Genomic DNA, 19,902 nt, shown 5'->3' with positions numbered 1-19,902 from the left:
GGCAGGTTAATGGAATAGTACATAAAAACAACATACAATAATAACAACAACAAATATAAAATTACAAAACAAAGGACGTGGAAGCAGATTCAACATGACCACTAAGATTTAAGGCTAAACTGCCCCCCACCACACACACACACACATACAATTCATAAATGTGTACACTCCTGTCCTGACAATAGCCGACGCTTAGCAAGATGTGAGAAGGTGTGGGGACTTCTACATGAAATAATGTCTGTTGGCAGAGTATTCCATTGAGTCATGGCTATACAGGAAAAAGATGACTTTCCAAATCCAGTTTTGCATTGGTGTACACTACACTCACCCCTCGATACAGATCTTGTTATTCTTGTTGACTTCTCGGGGCAGAGAGTAACATACCTGTTCAAAGGGGGAGCTACAGAATTATGAATAATTTTAAAAAGTAAGCAAACATTTGAGTGCTTGATCAGATTGTCAAAGTTTAAAATGTAATATTTGTGTAGTATCTGACAGTGATGGTAACGACGTGGCTTTTTATCATGGATTTTGAGGGCACTTTTGTATAAGGATTCAAGTGGTTTTAGAACGGTTTTATTTGACTGAGACCAGCTTGTAATACAGTACAAAAAATGTGGAATAATCATAGCATTCAGATACATACTGGAAGTCTCAACTGAGAGTGAATTCCTTATGTAAGAGTTGGGTCAATTACACCCAAGTACTTGAATTTATCCACATTATCTGATGTAACAGAATACCTAAAAAAATATTTGTTTGCATTTCCTCATGTTTTCTTCGTCTTATTTTGAAATCCGGATGTATACCATGGTGGGATTTGAGGTAATTTTGGTACCATATAACTATATGAAATCGGAGGATGTGACATGTGCTTTTGTGTATTTTTTGAATAAACAAATACATGAATTGTTATCCACCATGTATTTTACGTAAATGACGCTGCACGCATAGCGTAAAATAAAATTAACACATGGGAAAATAAAAAAGGCTCGCTCCGCGGACCTGTGTGGCATTCGATGTTTGTGTCGGAGTGGTTTATCGCACGGACACACACTGCTGTTATGGATGTTGAATTCTTAGCAGAAATGCGATTTACGGACTCGATTAACACCCGGCAACAAATATACCGTTCATTTTAATAGACACTGTATTTTTCTGACATGCAGCTACGTTTTCGTAGAGTTTGTCACAGTAGCTTCGATCGTGTAAGTTAGCGTTAGACTTATGCCACGAGAAGATGCTAACGACTTCAACTGGCAAGACCCGTAATGTTAGCGTCCGTGTGTTTGCTAAATGCTACTCGGTGTCTTTAATTGATCTGTAATCGTCTGTGTCCTTCACCGCAGCCTGAGATCTGAAGATCCACACAGTAAGTCATCTTACGTCAGTAACGTATGTCAAAATAAAGTGAATTATCACCGTTAACCGTTTTTAATTTACGGGGTCGCGACATGAGTGGACACTCCAAGAAACACTCCAAGAAAGGAAACTATGCTTAACAATGAGAATATATAAATCACAGTTGAAGTCAACAAACACAATATCAGTTCCGTTGTATAATCGCTTAGTTTATACCATAAAGTCTCAACATTCATGATCCTGACAAGGCATGGGATGATGGGAAGAATTTGTGCCACCGTTTTTTTAATCAAGATAATTGTTTTATTGTTTTTTTTGTTTTTTTGGCTTCATATAAACATAAACCCCCTTTATTCAGTTCATATCGGTAAGCTTTGTAAAAAGGTTAGAGATACAGAGTAAAAACATGTGAGCCAATGTTACAGATGTCTTTTAAAAACAGATTACACTCATTACAGTAAATGTTAATTGTAAATAATAACAATATAAATAATGAGGTCTTGGAATGAATGGAAAGACTTGTGAAGCTTCAAAATAAATCACTGTGACTGACCTTTTCAAGTCACTCACATGAAATTAAAATAAGTAACATCCCAGTGCACTATAATCCCTATTAGAGCTGCAACTAACAATTATTTTCATAATCAATTAATCTGTCGATTTTCTCGATTAATCGTTTGGTCCATAAAATATCAGAAAATCTTAAAAAATGTTGATCGGTGTTCGTCAAACCTGGAAATGATGTTCTCAAATGTCTTGTTTTGTCCCCAAACCAAAATGATTAACTTTTAATGAATTCTTTGTCATCCAGCGCAAAGAAATGTGGAAAATACTCACATTTAAGAAGCTTAAACAATCGGAAATCTTGTTTTAATCATGAAAAAAGCTTCAAACCGATAAATCAATTATCAAAACAGTTAATTTTAACCAATTAATTGTTTCAGCTCTAATCCCCATAATGGAAAATTCATCATGATCAAGTTGCATTTGCTTTGTGTGGGATAATAATGTACATTGTAATTGTTGTATCAATGTGCTTTGCTTCCCTTCCACAGTCACAAACATGCAGAGGTAAATTGGGCAGTCACTGTAAATTGAACGTAGTTTTAAATTGTTGTTTGTCTTCGTATGAGATGGACTGGCAGCTTGTCCATGACTTTTGCCAATTGCGTCCATAGACACAAGCTGTCTAGTGTGGCCCGTTTTTTTTGTGGGAAATAATGATTATTTTCATAACTGATTAATCCACTTATTCTTTTCCCAATTAAGTTGCTTAGTCTGCAAAGCTAAAAGGAAGAAGGAGAAGAAGATGAGTTCATTCAACATCCCAAAACTTGAAGTTATTCCATTCACTATCATGTTACGGTGGAAAAAAAGCAAAAACTAACTTCTGCTGACAAACGAATCACTGCAGTGCTATGAAGGAACTGAATGACTGACGAGAAAAAATAATATTCACTGTGTTATCATCATGAATTGTCATTGTTTTGTTTTATTTTTTAAGGGATGCCTAACACCAGTGCAAGGCCAAAGCACAGCAGGAGGACGAGAAGGCGACGCAGAGAAGACCCTGCCAAGAACGAGCTGGTCTCTAGTTCCCTTGAAAGTGCCCAGCAGTGCCTGTTCAACCAAGATTATGGACCTGCCTTTGCACACTACCTTTTGGTCCTCCATCTGGCACCTGTGTTTAAGGACGTTGCAAAGGTAATGACTGTTTGCTCTGCTCTGATAAGCAGTCTGCATACATGCACTACCAGATATTTTCACACAATCACTGGCTGTCTGCAATCTCGTATACTATAATAGTCACTCGGGAGTCTGCTACATCGTAGACACGTTCACTTTCAGACACTTTTTAATCATGGTAATTTTCCATCCTTAATAATAGCTATTACTGGCATTGTTTGTATCTATGGAGAATTCAGATAATTGCATTGACTGATTGGTAGCACTAACAGGAAGTACTTGTTTTCTTTTGTTTGAGGGCATTAGAGATGGTAGATCGCCTCACACATCCAGAATTTAGACACACTAACATAGTATTTAACAGGAAATGCAGTGAACTATATTAATATAGTTTTTTAAACACAGCCATGGTTTTCTGACTTGAAATCAAAGCAGACGCAGCTGCAGGATGAAATCATGGTCTGTTTTGGACCCCAACGTTGTTTCATGTCCCTCACAGGACTCCTTCAGGTTCACTCTCTTCAAATGGGCAGAGGAGTTGGACTCTGTGGGCCGTATTCAGGACCTGTTTGACTGTTACGAGCAAGCACTCGAGCTCTTCCCTGCTGACGAGGTCATCCTAAACAGCATGGGTGAACACCTGTTCAGGTACATTCCTCAATAAATGTTGTCAGTGTACTTATTGTTGCCCATGCTGACCACTTCTGTAATTACAGATATAATGTGATTTACATTAATGAGATAAATTATTTGTTTGAAGGTGTTAAAAAGGAGCAATTAGCCTTTTTTTTATTAGAATTCCATTTGCTCCTGATTTTAACAGCTTTAAATAATTATAACCTGAATGAATCTGAATTTCTACGGATGTAAATCATCTGCTTCCGCTGCCTTTGATTGACTTTTATTATCCAGGATGGGATTTCGAGATGAAGCTGCAGGTCATTTTCACAAAGCTTTGAAACTGAGACCAGACTTCCCAGAGGCTAGAGAGAACTTCTACCGTGTTGCCAATTGGCTGGTGGAGCGCTGGCATTTCCTCATGCTCAACGACCATGGCAGGAACCAGAAGTACCAGCAAGCCATTCAGAAGGCTGTTCAGAGTGGCTGCAACACTGTACTTGACATAGGTACTGGCACTGGAATCCTTGGGTGAGGAATTTTCCATGAGACATTGTGCGTTTATAAATTTAATTTGGAAGTCGGAGCTTGATGCTCAGGTTGTAGTTTACTTGACTACATCTGTGTTTTTAATTGACTTTTATTCTGATTTCCTGTTCTCTCTGTAAAGTATGTGTGCTAAGAAAGCAGGGGCTGCTGAGGTGTACGCCTGTGAGCTGTCGAAGACGATGTATGAACTGGCTTGTGAGGTGTTAACTGCTAACGGGATGGATGGCTGCATCAAAATCCTCCATATAAAATCACTGGAGATGGAAGTGCCAAAGGACATTCCACAGCGGTACAGTTAACACATACACCTTTAACACTACATCTTCGTCTTTACCTGGGCTGTTCTTCATTTCAAACTCAATTCAATGTTTTTCTTAGGGTGTCCTTGGTGGTGACAGAGACAGTAGATGCAGGCTTGTTTGGAGAGGGCATCATAGAAAGTCTCATTCATGCCTGGCACCACCTCCTGCTGCCTCCACAGGTAATTACTATTATTAAAACCGCAGTCCATAACTTTTAAATATTAATGAATGTCTGTTATATTCAAGCCATTGCCAAATGAATTCCCCACAATGCTGATTAAGCCTATTAGCTCCATACGACTCTGTTTGTCAGTATTTTGTGGTAATTGCTGCATAGTATTGGGGGGCGGGGGGTAACCTTGATCACAAGATAAAATGATAAAAATGATAAAAAGATAAGATGTACTTATAAATCCACCATAGAGGACATAGAGCAGCACAAAGGGTCGTAGCTGAAAAATAAGAATAGAAATAAGGCAAAATATAATATAATGTAGGATAAATAATATAATAGAATATGTCTAAATAATTATTTTTCTAACCTTAAAGACGGGTGAGAATGAATTCAGGGAGCAGTCTGCAACAGGACGCGTCATCCCTGCTGGAGCCACCGTGTTTGCCATGGCTGTTGAATCTGCTGAGATCCGCCGACATCACAGGTAGAGCCTGGAGAAGACACAGTGTGTTTCCCTGCAAAAAGAATAGATTTAGTTGTTTTGGAGCATTGGTACAAGTTATCTGATTATATTTTGGATTTTTTTTTGGACAGGTTGTGTGTGTCAGAGGTGGGAGGCTTGTCCATGGCTGCAGCCGGGGAGCTCCGCAGTCCTGTGAGCTGCAGCATGGAGCCGGATGACTCCATGGAGCCGTACACCACAGAGAGGCTCAGCAGACTGCCTGGAGGATATAAATCTCTCACAGAGCCCTTCACAGCTCTCAACATAGATTTCAATAATGTGACCGTGAGTAGAAACACAGCTCAGCGTGCGCTGCATTCAGAAATAATCATTCGTCACAGATTCAGAGACACCCTACTTGAAGCTTTTTAAGTCCATTATCAAATTGATGTGTTTTGACTTTACTGTGTGACAAATCCTAATATTCATATTTTCTTGACCATGAAGCGAACATACTTGCTGCCTCACAGGTTTAAATATTTCACATAAGTAGCTAGTCCTTTTTTTTTTAGCTGAACGCCTGCAGGGACTGTCTGAATTATTAGCTGCCAGCTCACACCTGGCAGACTGGAAGGATCTGATTACAGAGCTGTGAATGTAGAATCTAGAGTCTGTGACAATAATTCAATTTAACAAAGAAAGCCTTACATGCTCTGCATGGTGCTTTAGTTCTCTCTGTTGGTACAGGGACTAGATAAAACAACAGAAGTCTGCTTTACTGGGTAAAGTTAAGTCGGAAAGTTGGAGTCAGTCCCTAGAATATGAATGTAGGCAGCACAGTCTTGATTGGTGGTGCTTTGAATCTACAGTATATTTGTGCACTTCACTGCTCACGGTGGGTTCAGGAAGGATGTAAGAGTCTGTGTTTCTTGTGAAAATAGTCCAGTTTATTGTCAAAGGTGGCATAAACTGGTAAAGTCCAACTGAAACGTCTGAAAAGTCTCAACAAAAAGCACCACCAAGCATCCACCGTGTTTCTGCAGCCGTCTCCGCTCCGCTTCTCTCACACTGGACCCAGGGTTAGGGTTAGACCAGAACCAGGTTTCGAGCGTGCTTATATAGCTGACTGATTACCTGATTCCGTCCAGCCGAGCCACTCCTCCCTCTCCTCCAGCAGCCGCCGCTCTAACCACACCCCACTGCCACAGCCCACTTTTCTGAATGTGCTGTATGTTTGTAAAACTGTAGGAACTGGAGGGTCTGAGCTCCAGGGAAGTGCAGCGGGTCTTCCTGCCTGTCATTCAGGAGGGGGAGGTGGACGCTCTGGCTGTGTGGTTCCAGCTCCACCTGGATGAGGAGAGCAGTCTGTCCACTGGACCCCAGGAGGACACCTGCTGGGAGCAAGCCATCTACCCTGTCCACGGCACCAAGGGTAAGATACTAATAGATCCACAGGAGACAGCATCAAGAACTGCTATGTAGGTTGTTATTTAGAAACAAGTGGCCTCTCTCATTTTTCAGTCATCATGTATGTCCATGGTTTTTTTTCTTTGACAAGATGATGCTTGCTTGTTAATTAAATTGTTTATTATTTGTTCTCTGTGTGTGTTGAAGGCTGAACAATAGCAGTGATATGTGACGGACATATACTATATTTAACAGATGATAGCACATACAGTAAATATTGAGATTATTTTTGGATAAAAATCTAAATCATTTCACAGGAATTTTTAAATGTAACCCCATTAAACGTGTCAAGTTATTATTATATTATTATAAAACACTGTGGATACTTGACATGTCTATCAGACAAAGGCCACTGTAACCCTAATAACCACTGACATGAGGTGACGTGCTCCAGTTGGCGTCGCAGTGCTTCATCTTTCAGACAGAACCTAATAGGACCTCATTTCACTGTACCGCTAATTGGCTCAGGCAGCATCGAGGGAGGTGCCACCTTTCCTGGTGATCACAAACATCAGCTTCCCGGCCGCTGTGAGCCACGATCGCCTGTGACACTCTTTAGTGTTCATGAAATTCTTATAGGCAATTAATATGCATTTTCCCCAAGAGCCTATGATGAGCTTTGCGCTGATACGAAGACATGAGCAGATGTTATTCCTGTAGGAATCCTTTCTGTGCTTCTCCTCCTCTCTGCAGTCCCTGGAATCTCATTTATGTGCTGGGTTTGCTCTCTCTTCCTCTCCTCTCTGCTCTCCTGTTTTCCTTTCCCTCTCTGCCTCTTTACTCTCTCTCTCTCTACTTCTCTAGTTTTATCTGGGGTTGGATACTGAAACCATTAGATTAAATCGTTATTGACACCAAAACAAACTTTGACACTTTATGTTAATTCAAATGTGTTGAGACATATATACAGAATGAGAATATAAGCATTCATGTGGGGCTGAAGAATAAATCATTTTTTAAATCAAAACCACAGTTTGAAACAATGCAATTAGGCTGGGATTACATTTATGTTTGTTCTATAACAAATTAGAAAAATACAATTCATTACTGTTTGAAATTATTCATATCCTTAAGTTCTCATTCTTGCATTAGAGTATAGATCATATCTTGACAGAACCTTTTGTCTAAAGCTGCAACACAGTAAACATTCAACTCAAGTTTCTTAAAAAGTTCTATTGCAAATGTCGTTGCAATATATGTCAGGAAAACTACAATTAGATGTTTCAGGATTAATTTGACAATTAAACAAAAACTCAAGACTTGGTATCTTTTAGCCTGTTTAAATTCAATGTCAACATCAATTGTTTCCCTTGTTGTTTCTTCAGGTTTTGTCCTGAAACCTCCTGACCAATTAATTGTGGAGGTCTCTTGTCGAGACGCCTACCTGAGGCTCTGCAGTGTCGCTGTGCAGAGAGACGGGCGTGAAATCCATCTGGACAAGAGTCCCGAACCGAGGTTCTCTGGGAATCCCACGTCAGTCCCAAATCCAGAAGCTGAACTGTGCAGTGCATTAGCAGGTCTTCAGACTGGCCAGAACCAAACAAAAGACTTCTGCATGCTGGAGTGCTCCGAAATGGCGCTTCTGAACAACCAGGATTACCATCAGAGATTCAGCGCTGCGTTTGGAAAACTCATCTCTCAGCTGAAGGTCAGCTGCCCAAACCAAGAGCAAGGACCAGGAGTTCAGTCGAACCTCGTCGACGATGCTAACTCGACAAACTCTAGTGACCTAATGTATGTGCTTGATGTGTCGGAGGGCTTCTCTCTGCTCTCCCTCATCGCTGCCAGCCACGGACACGTGAAAGCCTACAGCTCTGTGGAGAAGCACAAGCAACAGGATGTGCTGAGGAGACTGGCCAACTCCAGTAACATCGCCCAAGAGAACCTCGAGTTCTGGCTCAACAACATGGAGGATGAGCAGGGGATGCTGCAGAGGCCTTCACGGGAGAAGCTGTGGACTGCCATCATCCTGGACTGTGTGGAGACCTGTGGCCTGATCCGGCAGAAGTTAATGGAGAAAGCCTCGCTGGCCAGGTAAGGCAGTGGAAGTGAAGTGTTTTTGCAGAGGTTTGAGATGAATATTTTAAAAATGGACATCGGATGACACTTATGTACCGATCTGTACTAGGTGTCTGCTGGAAGACGGAGGACAAATTTTCCCACAGCGGATTGTAGTGTATGGTATGCTGGTGGAGTCGGACATGTTGCTGCTGGAGAGCGCTGTGCAAGGTCACGAGCCCACACTAGGATTCAATATCGCTCCCTTCATCAACCAGTTCACTGTAAGTATAAGATCATAAGTAGAGCTGAAACAATTCATCGATTATTAATCGATTACTAAATTAATCGACAACTATTTTGATAATCGATTAATCGATTTGAAGCTTTTTTCATGATTAAAACAAGATTTCCGATTGTTTAAGCTTCTTAAATGTGAATATTTTCTTCATTGCTTTGCTCTGGATAACAAAGAAATCAATTTTTTTTAAGGTTTTCTGATATTTCATGGACCAAACGATTAATCGAGAAAATAATCGACAGATTAATCGATTATGAAAATAATCGTTAGTTGCAGCTCTAATCATAAGCTATCGTGTGTAAAGACTAAGTTGTTTTCATCAGGACTCTGTTGATGAAGACTCACTAGAGTCAGATAACTAATAATGACAATATAAAACCACCAAAACGATTAGAAATGTATACACTGCACTCTTCAAACATATTCTTATCGTTGATTTTAAATAATACGTAATAATAAATGACTGAACTGTATTGTTGAGCTGAACTTCTTTCAGTCTTCATAACACGAGTTGCACAGTCTTCCTGTTCAAATCGAGTATTCTGTCTCATGTAAGTGATGCAATCATCAATCTTGTGTTCCTGACGCAACGCTGAATATTGACAGTTTCCATATACAGTATGCAGTGTTTGCAAGCTTGCATCATTCGCTCTCACCGTTCACGTGATACAAATATATATAAATATGTTGCCTGGGCTGTTTGTTAAGTGCGAAAACAATAAAGCTTTAAAACAAATCGAAGATTAAATTGTACTTGGCCAAACAGTTGAGGTCCGGGACTGTTTTCTCTTCTTTGATGTTTGTTCTTTCACAGCTACTTTAAAATAGCTGTGAAATCCCTTTGAATTCTTTTTCTTTATTTGGTCTGGTAGGTGTTTGTGCGTGCGCGTGTGTGTGTGTGTGTGTGTGTGTGTATTTTTTCCAGTATCATGTTTGTGCTCCAATTTCGCAGGCCCCTCGCGGGATGGTCGTTTGTTTAAACAGATGTTGTCTTTGAAGCCCTCTGTGGAGGGCACTTTCTAACACAAACTGTCACACAAGACACAACACACAGCTTGGCCTAAGACATTCCTACCTGAATCCATCAGTACACATTACATCAAGCACATGAAAAAGCACAACTGTGACAGGGAGGAGGAAAGATTCTTTTGTTCTGCGGCAAAGGAAACGGTGACATGTTGATGTTGTGTGCTGCCTTTGTGAGTCTTGTGCCATGCAGCCATGACCCGTCAAGTTAAGTTAAGTTTAGAGAAGTTTGAGGGAGATTCAATTCTAAAAGCGTCAATCGGTGTTTGAGTGATTGAGAGTTAGCCTCTCCATCAGTTTTGATACACAGTTGAGCATTTTGTTTGTGCTGACTTTGTAATTGACTCACTGGCTTTAAAAAAACAAAGTCATTCCTTTCGTCTGCTGCTTACATTGTGATTATCTTTTATTTACTTAAGGTACCAGTCCATGTGTTTCTGGACTTTTCCACGCTGGAGTGCAGGCATCTCAGTGAGTCTGTGGAGCTCTTTGTTCTCGATCTTATGAATGTCAACGCAAACTACACTAACAGAGAAGTTAAGGTAAGGCAAACATTGAACCGGAGCTATACTTCTCCGCTGTATTATTAATAAAATGGCATAAGAAAAAAATTAACACATTAATTGAAAGTGCCTGGGAAATAGCGCATGTATATTAGTGGCTGGCTTTCTCAGTTTAAGCCCCTGATCCCTGTTTTCCAGGTCCAGGCCACATCTGCAGGCAGACTTACAGCAGTCCCATTCTGGTACCAGATCTACCTGGACCATGAGATCAGTGTCAGCACGCTCAGCCAGAACTCTCACTGGAAGCAGGCGGCTGCGGTGCTGCAGCAGCCCCTGGAGGTGCAAGCTGGAGACTGGGTCTGTCTAGCTGTGAAGCTTCACAAGAGCACCATCTCTATATCGGCCCATGTAGCCGGCATCTCCGAGTCAAATGAGTAATAGCCAAATGTTCTAGTTTTGCAACTGGTAGAAAAAGTCAAGTTAAAATACGATGATTGATACATGCAGTATTCATCTTCTCTTGGGAATTGAATCAAATACTAGAGATTCCCTTACTAGTATCATGTTGTGCCAAAAAAGGATTTCCCCTCTACAGTGTTATCTTTCACAGATGCAAGACCAGTCTTCAAATGTCCCTTGTTACCCAAACTCGGGGTCTCTGTTTTGAGATTGCCAAAAGCTTGCATGAGCTGAAGCTGGTAAATCAGTCACAAAGATGTTTTTTTAATAATGTCATGTTTTTATTTGTAAAAAAAAAAAAAGGACATTTGGAAGTTGTACTTATAAATACAATATTTATAAGTATATCAAATAAATACCTTAGTTGTCTGTCTGTTATTCATACAGTTGTTTTTTTGTAACTGTGTTCTGTGTAAAACAGGACTATAAATGTGACATTTCTTTAAATAAATGCAAGACAGAAGATTGTTAATCAGATTTATTGTAGAGATTGTTTGAGATGTACAGTACTGTGCAAATGTCTTAGTTTGTATTAGCAATGCTTTCATGACCATACAGTGTAATTATATCTGTATCACTGTATTGGTACACATCTAGAGAATGGGGGTAGTTTTAAGATAACCCCTTTTTTCACAATAGCACAACCCTGGCTCTGTTAAAACTGGAGCAGAACCCTAATTAATGTTATTGATAAAACCTAGAGAAAGAGAAAAATCTGCTGTAAAAAAGGTCTGTTACGCCAGGTTTATTCAAGCATCACATACACATGTAGGAGTTGAACTGATAAACACCAACTTCCAAATACATCATTTCAATCCAAATGCCAATGATTTCAGACTTAGAAACAACAAAGCTGGTGGTGCCCTGAGACTTTTGCACGGTACTGTATTTAAATTGAACTGTACAACAATGATATCTGACATCAATCCTGGCAGTTTTATTCAAAAAACAAAAACAAATAATGAAAGGCAAATTAAATATTTTAGCTGGACATGATGCAGATCATACATATGTATATTTATGAACACGTCACTCCCGTGAAACCCACTGTGTATTAAACGTGTCAATATCCCTGTACATACATAGTATCTATGTAAATTACAAAGACACATAATCTCAGGAACTATTAGGCAAAATAAATGGCTTTCAGTGGCACCTAGAACAAGACATCTAATAGAGAGTAGTATGTTTATACTAAACACTACAGAGTGACCTACATGCAGTAGAGCAGTATTTACTAGAATGTGCTGATAGTACAGTTTTAAATTAAGCCGAGTGTTAATGCATTTTCAGTGTCAACACACAGGAAATACACTGCATTCATTTTTATACTGCATAGTGATGGTCCGATACTTACTGATACTTTTTTGTGTTCGATACTGATACTGATTTCACAAATTTGAGTACCTGGAGATACTGATATCAGTCCAACACAGTCATTTAAGACTTTTGTGCCATTTCACATCATTTCAAAGATATAATTATTAATTCTCCAACTTGGTAAGAAATATCAGACCAGTATCAGGCCGATAACAAATATTGTATCTGCTCATCCCTAATACTGCACTGTCAGTTTGTTCTGTTTGGAAGGTTTAAGCATCTTAACTGTGGAGTAAATCATCCCAAATTGTGTTATCCAGTCCTGAGCGGATACATACAGACTATATAAACTCAATCTAAAATCCTCATCTTGTGTCTGAGCAGCTTTGTGGGCAGTCGTGTGTTGCCCAACACTGTTCCATACTCATCAAACCTGTGTGTGTCTGTGTATCGTTTTCTATACATTACAAAAAGCATGAAGTGTACTGAGCAGTGCAAAACACCTATACAGAGGCATCTGCACTCGCTATGTTTGTCCACATGTTTACTCAGGGTTCTCATTTTTATTCACAATCTGTATCTCCCACTGGTTAGAACCAAACGTTATGATACAGGACGATTAACTTGTTTCAGAAATCACTCTCAAGAACAATATAATGGACAGATAATATTTGTAATTTAAAGGCTGCATATTTCTTTTTATCTTCACACGTGAGACTGTGATACGAATGAGCCGACTCGTTTCTCCATGGTACCTGGAATGGAAACGCATACATCTTCATGCTGTATTCAGAATTCAGATTTGCAGGTAGACACTCCCATTGTCACACACAACAACACAATGACTGGGCTGAATATTAAGTGTGCGCTCTGGAACCCATGTTAAAACAGACCACGAGACCAATAAAAGTGATTAAAAAAAAAAAAAAACATTCAGGAATACCTTGCTGAGCATTGTGCAAAACAATATGCTAAGAGAATATAATGCCTGTTATCTACAAATCATTTTGTCGTTCAAGTCAAGACACCACTGAGCCTTCTTGAATATGTCACTGACAGAGAGGTCCATCTGGTTTGGTCTTTCCGGGCAAATATTTGGTGCATGTACATTTTCTTGTTAAATGTTGCATCAGTATATCACGTATAAAGGAAAACAGCAAGGCTGTAACTAGGTCCTGTCAAACCATGTCTGGTAGAGTCTGTAGATGATGGGCTTTGATGATGGGCTAGGTGATCACTAGATCATCTGCCTCTGTCGGTTCTTTGGTTTGGTTGGTCCTCTCTTCCTCCGGGGTTTCCTCAGGTCTAGCCTCATATCCTTCATCCCATGGCGCCGAGCTGAGCCCAGCTGGAGCCGACTGAGAATGTGGTGTGGCGGTTCTCCCCAGGCCCTGGTAGCTGGATGCCGCGTCAGCAATGGCATCGTGGGAACCCGACGAGAGCAAGCCAGACCGCTCTCCGTCGTCCTGAGCTGCGTCAAAGTAAGACTTCCTTGGACGACCCATTACTGTTCTCCCTGTCAATGAGGACGAAAACACGTCAGTAACAGTCTTCTCAGTGTTGGAGAACACCTTAGATTAAATTGTCAAACAAAACAGTGAGAGCAAACTAGTAGCCAGGAGGCACTCACCAACATTGCGGACTTGTTCAGAAATGTCTGCTCTGACATCAGAGATGTCCCACATAGCCATGAAAGAGTCAAAGCAAGAACCCTCCTCAGCCTCCTGGATGTAAGGCTTATACGTGAAGCTGTAGTGATGGGCAATAGCTGCCAGAAACATCTCCACGCATATTATGAAATCCTGAAGGAAAAATGACAGTAGTTGGCCAAATAAACCAATCTCAGACACTTTCAACAGGTTTAACAATAAGGTGTGCATTTCCTCCATAAACTCGCTTATTGTCACTTTTCCATCTATAGTATATAAGCTTTATCCTACCTGCAAACCTGTGGCAACATCTTCCACAGTCTTCCAGTCCCATGTGTGATTTTCTGAGATAACGCCCACTTTCACCAGTAAGGCAATGAACACGGCTTGCCTGAGAGAGTGCAGATAAAATAATATGTAAGATGAATTTTTTTTTCTATAAAGGAAATAGGTATATGACAGAAAAGCGAAATTGTGACTTACCAGAAAGACACAAACACCACCATTTTCACACACAGGAATTTGCCCACTGGTTTGATTGGATTCAGTTCCTCTCTCAGGGCTCTGTAGAACAGCACCAGGCAGTACATGGCAAACTAAAGAGAAGACAAACAAAAATAAACCATGTTCAAAACAAACTGCACATGTGTTTAACAATTTTACTTATGGTCTGACATAATTCTTCCATGAGACCAAGTAATAAAACAAATATTATTACCAGCTGTGACATGTTGTTTAAGATGACCAGGTATGTCCACGCATTTGTTGAACTGAAATTTCCTTCATCATATACTCCACACAGCTGACAGATCCTTTTGAGAAGACGAAGCAACATCAGGACAAAACCATAAACGAAATGCTGTCATTTGTCATGAAAAGTAAAGCTGATAACATGACGCTCAGAGCTTACTTACAAGGCAATCACTGTTGTGACGGGTCTTACAACTGTGTACTGCAACACTCCCAATTTGCATCTCAACAGTAAAACCCTGCAGATCAAAATGAGACAGACATCAGCTTAAAATATCAAATTTGAAAGTAAAATCCGAGTGAAATATGAGACCTTGAAGAGGAGGCAGCGTTATGAAAACCTCAAACCTTAAGTCATGTTCTCTAGTGTACATACTACATATTACCAGTTGCTGTAGAGATGACAGCACCATCATGTGACGAGGAGGTGAGTGAGGGCAGTACATGTGTGCCACACTGTTAGAGGATTGTGTTTTTGAAATGACTGGTTACAGCTATGAAGTACTGTAAATCAGATTATCTACACTTTTAATCGGAGGCCAAATTTAAGACTTTTGACAACACTTTATTCAAATGTCAAAATTGTTATTCTAATCAAATGGATTTTCATGTAAAAAGATGAACATAGATAAAACCTCCAGACAAAACTAACCACACCCAGACATGTAAACCAATTAGTGGTGTTGCATGACTGTAGCTAATTTGAAGCTGGTGACTGTCATTGATTTGTTTTCTTCAAGAAATAACTCAACATTTCAGTGCCTGAAGCACAAGAAAAAATAATACTTATTTGCATCTCTTGGTTAGGGTTAGGCTTCCTTTAAAGGTTAGAACACCTCATTGGAATGATAACGATATTGGATGGAAATCATACATAATGGGAGCAATTAACAGTGAGGTTATATAGCAAAGTAAAGTTGGCGTGTTAAAAAAGGAGTTGTAACTATTGAATAACATCCATTTTACACCATATTCTAAAGCAGAGTGAATGTAAATAGGTGTTAATGTGTAATAATTGAGAGTAACTTTGATAAGAGACTACAAGGTAACGTCACAGGTATGCTTTGTGTATGTGTTCATGTCCTCCCTGTAACAAGTGTATTATTCTAAAGAGAACTTACTCTCCCATTGGCCATGGTGGGCAGCAGCAGAGAGGAGGCAAGTGTTTCTGCTGATCCTGAACCTCCAGCATCATCACCAGGCTGGGGTACTGATTCTCCAGATAGTTGAGCAGGAAAATCATGAAGTTGTAGATGACGTAGGCCTCATAGCACTCTCTGCATGTATCCACATAAATTGCTATACGGGGGTATTTCAGAGCAATCCACTGAAAAAAGTGAAAATATATAACTGTCAAGTATTGCATAAAAGTCACTGTGTAAAGGTTGCGGATCATACACAACTTACACTGTCCAAGCTGTAGATTGGAACCATCCATAGTATTCTAATAGAAAAACATAAAACCCCATACATTCAAACAACAGTGTCAGACTACTGCTCATGGAAGATAAGCTTGTTGACATCTTTACCTGATGATAGGTTTCTGAAGCTCAGGCTGAGTGTAATGAACCAGATGCTGAAGAATGCCCCATAATGATATGGGGATAGTCATGAAGACAAAGATCCCAGCAATGAACCAGGCTTTGTTGTGTGTGCCAACCTGTCATTACATGGAGAGAAACAGTGAGACTGACTCAGGGAAATTAAAATTTTTGAAATTCAGTAAAAAGGCGGTGGCTGAAGCTTTACTCCGTACATTTACTTGGGTCAGAGCTACAGGATATAACCAATAAGTTTATGATATAATGCTATAATTACGATGGTAGACATCAAATAATTACAGACACGCTTTTGCTCCTGAGTGAATGTTGGGGAAACCAGTTAATCTTGTGATTTTTTTCACACATCTGAGGTAAAACATTCAAAACAATTATTCAGATCTTATCTCAAAGTGTGTTAGTACAATGCATGATTTCTATGCTTGCTGTGTTATCGGTGTGTACTCATAACAAAGACAGTTCACTGAAGCTCTCATTCTGCTCTTATTATTATAAATTAGCCCAACTGTTGACAAATATTAAAAGAGAATCCAGTTTAATGCGTCTGTGGGATTATGAGACCTTTAAACACCTCAAATCACTGTTATTCTTCAGGATAATTAAAGGCCTGGAACGTTTGTTAAGGATCCACAGAACTAACATGAAAAATAAACATGTTAATAATGTTCAATGAGCACATGGACTGACCTTTGACCTCTGCAGCTCCCAAATGCACAGAGGCAGAACCACTATCAACAACAAAATGTACAGCACAACGACCAGCGGCCGAATCCATCTTCTCCAGTTTCCAAATGAGCAGGGCATGTTACACATGAACACGCTGCGTTAAAAGTGACTTTAAAAGTGAATTTAAAAAGACAACTCAACCCGCCCAGAAGGAAGGCTATGCTAATGCTGGAAACATGACGGCTAATGTTGTAAAAAATACCGTTAACCATTCATTTCGCCATTTAAGGCTGCGCGTGCATGTCTCCCCGCCCACTACTGTAGACTTTCATTCACGAGGACAAAGGTTCTGGACAATTAGCCGCTCATATGACTCGACATCACTAAGCTAGGTAGCTAACATTAGCTTGTCAGCTGATTCGCCATGTAAACAAACAACAAGACGACCCATGCTGCCCGCAACGCTGAGTCTCTCCGTAGCTGGTGCAGTTAAATAAAACGCCACATTATTTCAGTAACGGAATCTCTGGATAAATATTGATTCGTTTTACAGTTACGAGCAATTCGGCTAAAAGTTTCCAGAGAAGTATTTGCTGTTGGGTTTGTTCTTCCTGTTGTCGGCGTTAAGTCCCGCCCATACCCCGAGAGCTGATTGGTGCTAAGGAGGAGTTGACCAATAATCAAAGAGAAAACGTTCTCGTCACACGTGACTCGTTAGGTTGCTCCTCCCAACGTCTTACAATGCGTGATCAAGAGGGACCCTTCTTTCACCACTAGATGGCAGTGTAGGTTAACATCTAGAGGACGTGCGCTTTTAACAGAATATGAATGCATTTGGAAATGCAGAATGGACCAGGGTTCCATTCTACTTCCCGTTGCCTTTGATCTGTCCTCTCTATTGTTACCTATGAAAGAAAATGTGCAGAAAAAAGTAAAATATTTCAATAAGCATAAAATTGGCAGCAAGAATGTCATGAACGAGACACATTTTCACCATGACCTTCATAAGGAAGTAAAATCAAAAGTGCATTTCATTAACATCTATGACACATGTAATCCTGATAATGTAATGTTTGTGCTCACTCACTGTGTAAGGTCATGTGATTAAATGACAGGAATCAATGCCACACACAGACATGTGGAACTTTTGTTTTCAGTTGTTTCCCTATTGTCTGTTTTTATGGGTGCCCATGTGCATGTGTTTTACCTCTGCATGACTTTTGCATCCCATAATGCTTTTGTGCTGTTCCTACATTTCTTATGCTTTCTTGTCATATGTGATCTTGTTTTTATTATTTTATTTGTTTCAGGGCTCCACATGTGTCTGACAAGTGGTTTTGTTCGCTCTCTATCATGTATGTTTTACGTTCTGCTGTCATGTCACCCTTGCTGCTATGATACGCATGGGAAGAGGGGCTCCACATGTGTGTTTGAGTTTGTGGTCCAGCCCTGGACACTGAACACTGAGTGTGTGACCCCACTGGTTACGTATATACACAAGAAACAAGAAACAATCCGTACTGAAACTGTGGTAATTATGTGAGAGAAAGCACTCAGAGAGCACAAAGCTGCCGAGTAGCACACAGTGTCAATTCTCTTTTCTATCACGAAAGGTTAAATATTGTTGTTGTTCATTTGTCAAAAAAAGAAATAGTTTTTCTCTTTAAATCTGGATCCATATACAGATCTCTGCTCAGATCTAAAAATGTCTTCCTTGGGCCATAACCCACATCCCCACAAAATTGCATCCAAATCCGTCCCCTACTTTCTGAGTTATCCTGGTCACAGTCAGAAAGAAAAACAAAAACGACTGGAAGTATACTTTCATCCACCACCATTAAAGAGCTAAAACCAGTCACAGCTGACATTAGGCACCCAAGTAAAATGATCACCATACATATTAATTATAAGAACTACTTGTCTAAATATGCACAGTTTTTCCAGGTTTGTACAATATTTTAATGCTATATAATAAAAGTGGCAAAAAGCCAACGAATGTCATCGTGCAACACGAGGGGAGGCAGAACTTTCCTTTCTATTGCACCATGTCTCCACTGCCCCACAGTCACAGAAATCACTCGTTGTTGCAGGACAGATTGTTCATGAATTTTGAATTGATCCTTTTGGCTTTTATGAATTAGAAATAGTCTTTGCCACAAGTTGTGCAAGCAAGTGCCATCGTGGATAGCTTGGAGGGACTGCCATGCAAATTGGCACACCGGGTGCAACCACGTAAAGGCAGGGTAGATAAACATATGCTGTGTTTAATCACACCCAAAACAAATTTTAGAATAAAGAATGTGACGTCCATCAAGTCTGAATGAAGCGTAGCCATTAATGTTGGGTGAATCAGCTTGTACCATATGTCTTGCAGGAGACACACATGGGACGAGCAGAACAGATAAGTCTGAGGGATGATAATAATAATAATAATGACAATCATTGCCCAAGAAAAGAGGAGACACACTGTCTGAGTCCTCAGGTATAATGTATCAGCCAAAGTGCACCTCCTTTGTCAGAGGAATACACAAGTGTGCAATTGTTCAACAATTACTTATTTATCTTAATACATCTGCCATAGGCGTGTGAGTCAGGAAATGTTCAGACTCCGAGTTGAGTTGAGTTCAGACTGTTCTTGAACAACAACATATGAACTGAAGCGGCACTACAGAGTCATACAGCATCAACAGAAGTTAAATGAAACAACATTTGTAGCTCAAACAGAGACGTTGTTAGACATTGTTGATCAAATACAACACACTGAATAAAGTCAGACTTATTCAGTTATAGGTCCTAACAAGAGCAGGTGAGACTCATGGTAGTGGAAGAACATGAGCTACTGGGCTCATAGTAGTTGCCTCTTACTTCTATTACCCAATTGAAACAAGCAACATTTTTAATAAACAAAGCAATTTGTCAACGCATACTAGATGCAATATATTGTGACAGCACCTCAGCTTGTTTGCACTATGTACTGCTCTGTTATCTGCAGTGACTGGACCTGAGCAGATGTTTGTCTTTAGCTTTTTAGCCTTTGTCACTTTAACCTATGCAGCTCCGTGCCCACAAC

The 19,902-nt window shown here is 40.0% G+C and overlaps 2 protein-coding genes across 2 annotated transcripts; one reads left to right on the top strand and one right to left on the bottom strand.

Moving 5' to 3' along the window:
• The first annotated feature begins 1,019 nt into the window (after positions 1-1,019).
• prmt9 (protein arginine methyltransferase 9) lies at positions 1,020-12,576 on the top strand. The gene is made up of 13 exons (XM_058640462.1): positions 1,020-1,372; positions 2,867-3,066; positions 3,548-3,696; positions 3,961-4,197; positions 4,337-4,504; positions 4,594-4,696; positions 5,067-5,176; positions 5,287-5,479; positions 6,383-6,566; positions 7,927-8,635; positions 8,730-8,883; positions 10,346-10,468; positions 10,628-12,576. Exons 2-13 carry the CDS (start codon positions 2,869-2,871, stop codon positions 10,865-10,867), a joined length of 2,568 nt encoding a protein of 855 aa, XP_058496445.1. The 5' UTR covers positions 1,020-1,372; positions 2,867-2,868; the 3' UTR covers positions 10,868-12,576.
• tmem184c (transmembrane protein 184C) lies at positions 11,349-17,501 on the bottom strand. The gene is made up of 10 exons (XM_058640465.1): positions 16,854-17,501; positions 16,137-16,267; positions 16,015-16,051; positions 15,729-15,934; positions 14,772-14,846; positions 14,576-14,669; positions 14,341-14,453; positions 14,149-14,248; positions 13,839-14,010; positions 11,349-13,724 (listed from the first exon to the last, which is right to left on the bottom strand). The coding sequence occupies exons 1-10, from the start codon at positions 16,977-16,979 to the stop codon at positions 13,435-13,437; spliced, it is 1,344 nt and encodes a 447-aa protein (XP_058496448.1). The 5' UTR covers positions 16,980-17,501; the 3' UTR covers positions 11,349-13,434.
• Between the last annotated feature and the right edge of the window lie 2,401 nt (positions 17,502-19,902).

Source organism: Solea solea, chromosome 10 (genome assembly GCF_958295425.1).
Source record: "Solea solea chromosome 10, fSolSol10.1, whole genome shotgun sequence".
NCBI lineage: Eukaryota > Metazoa > Chordata > Actinopteri > Pleuronectiformes > Soleidae > Solea > Solea solea.
The sequence above is the reverse complement of the archived record's forward strand: the minus strand, read 5'-3'. Positions and strand labels throughout refer to the sequence as shown.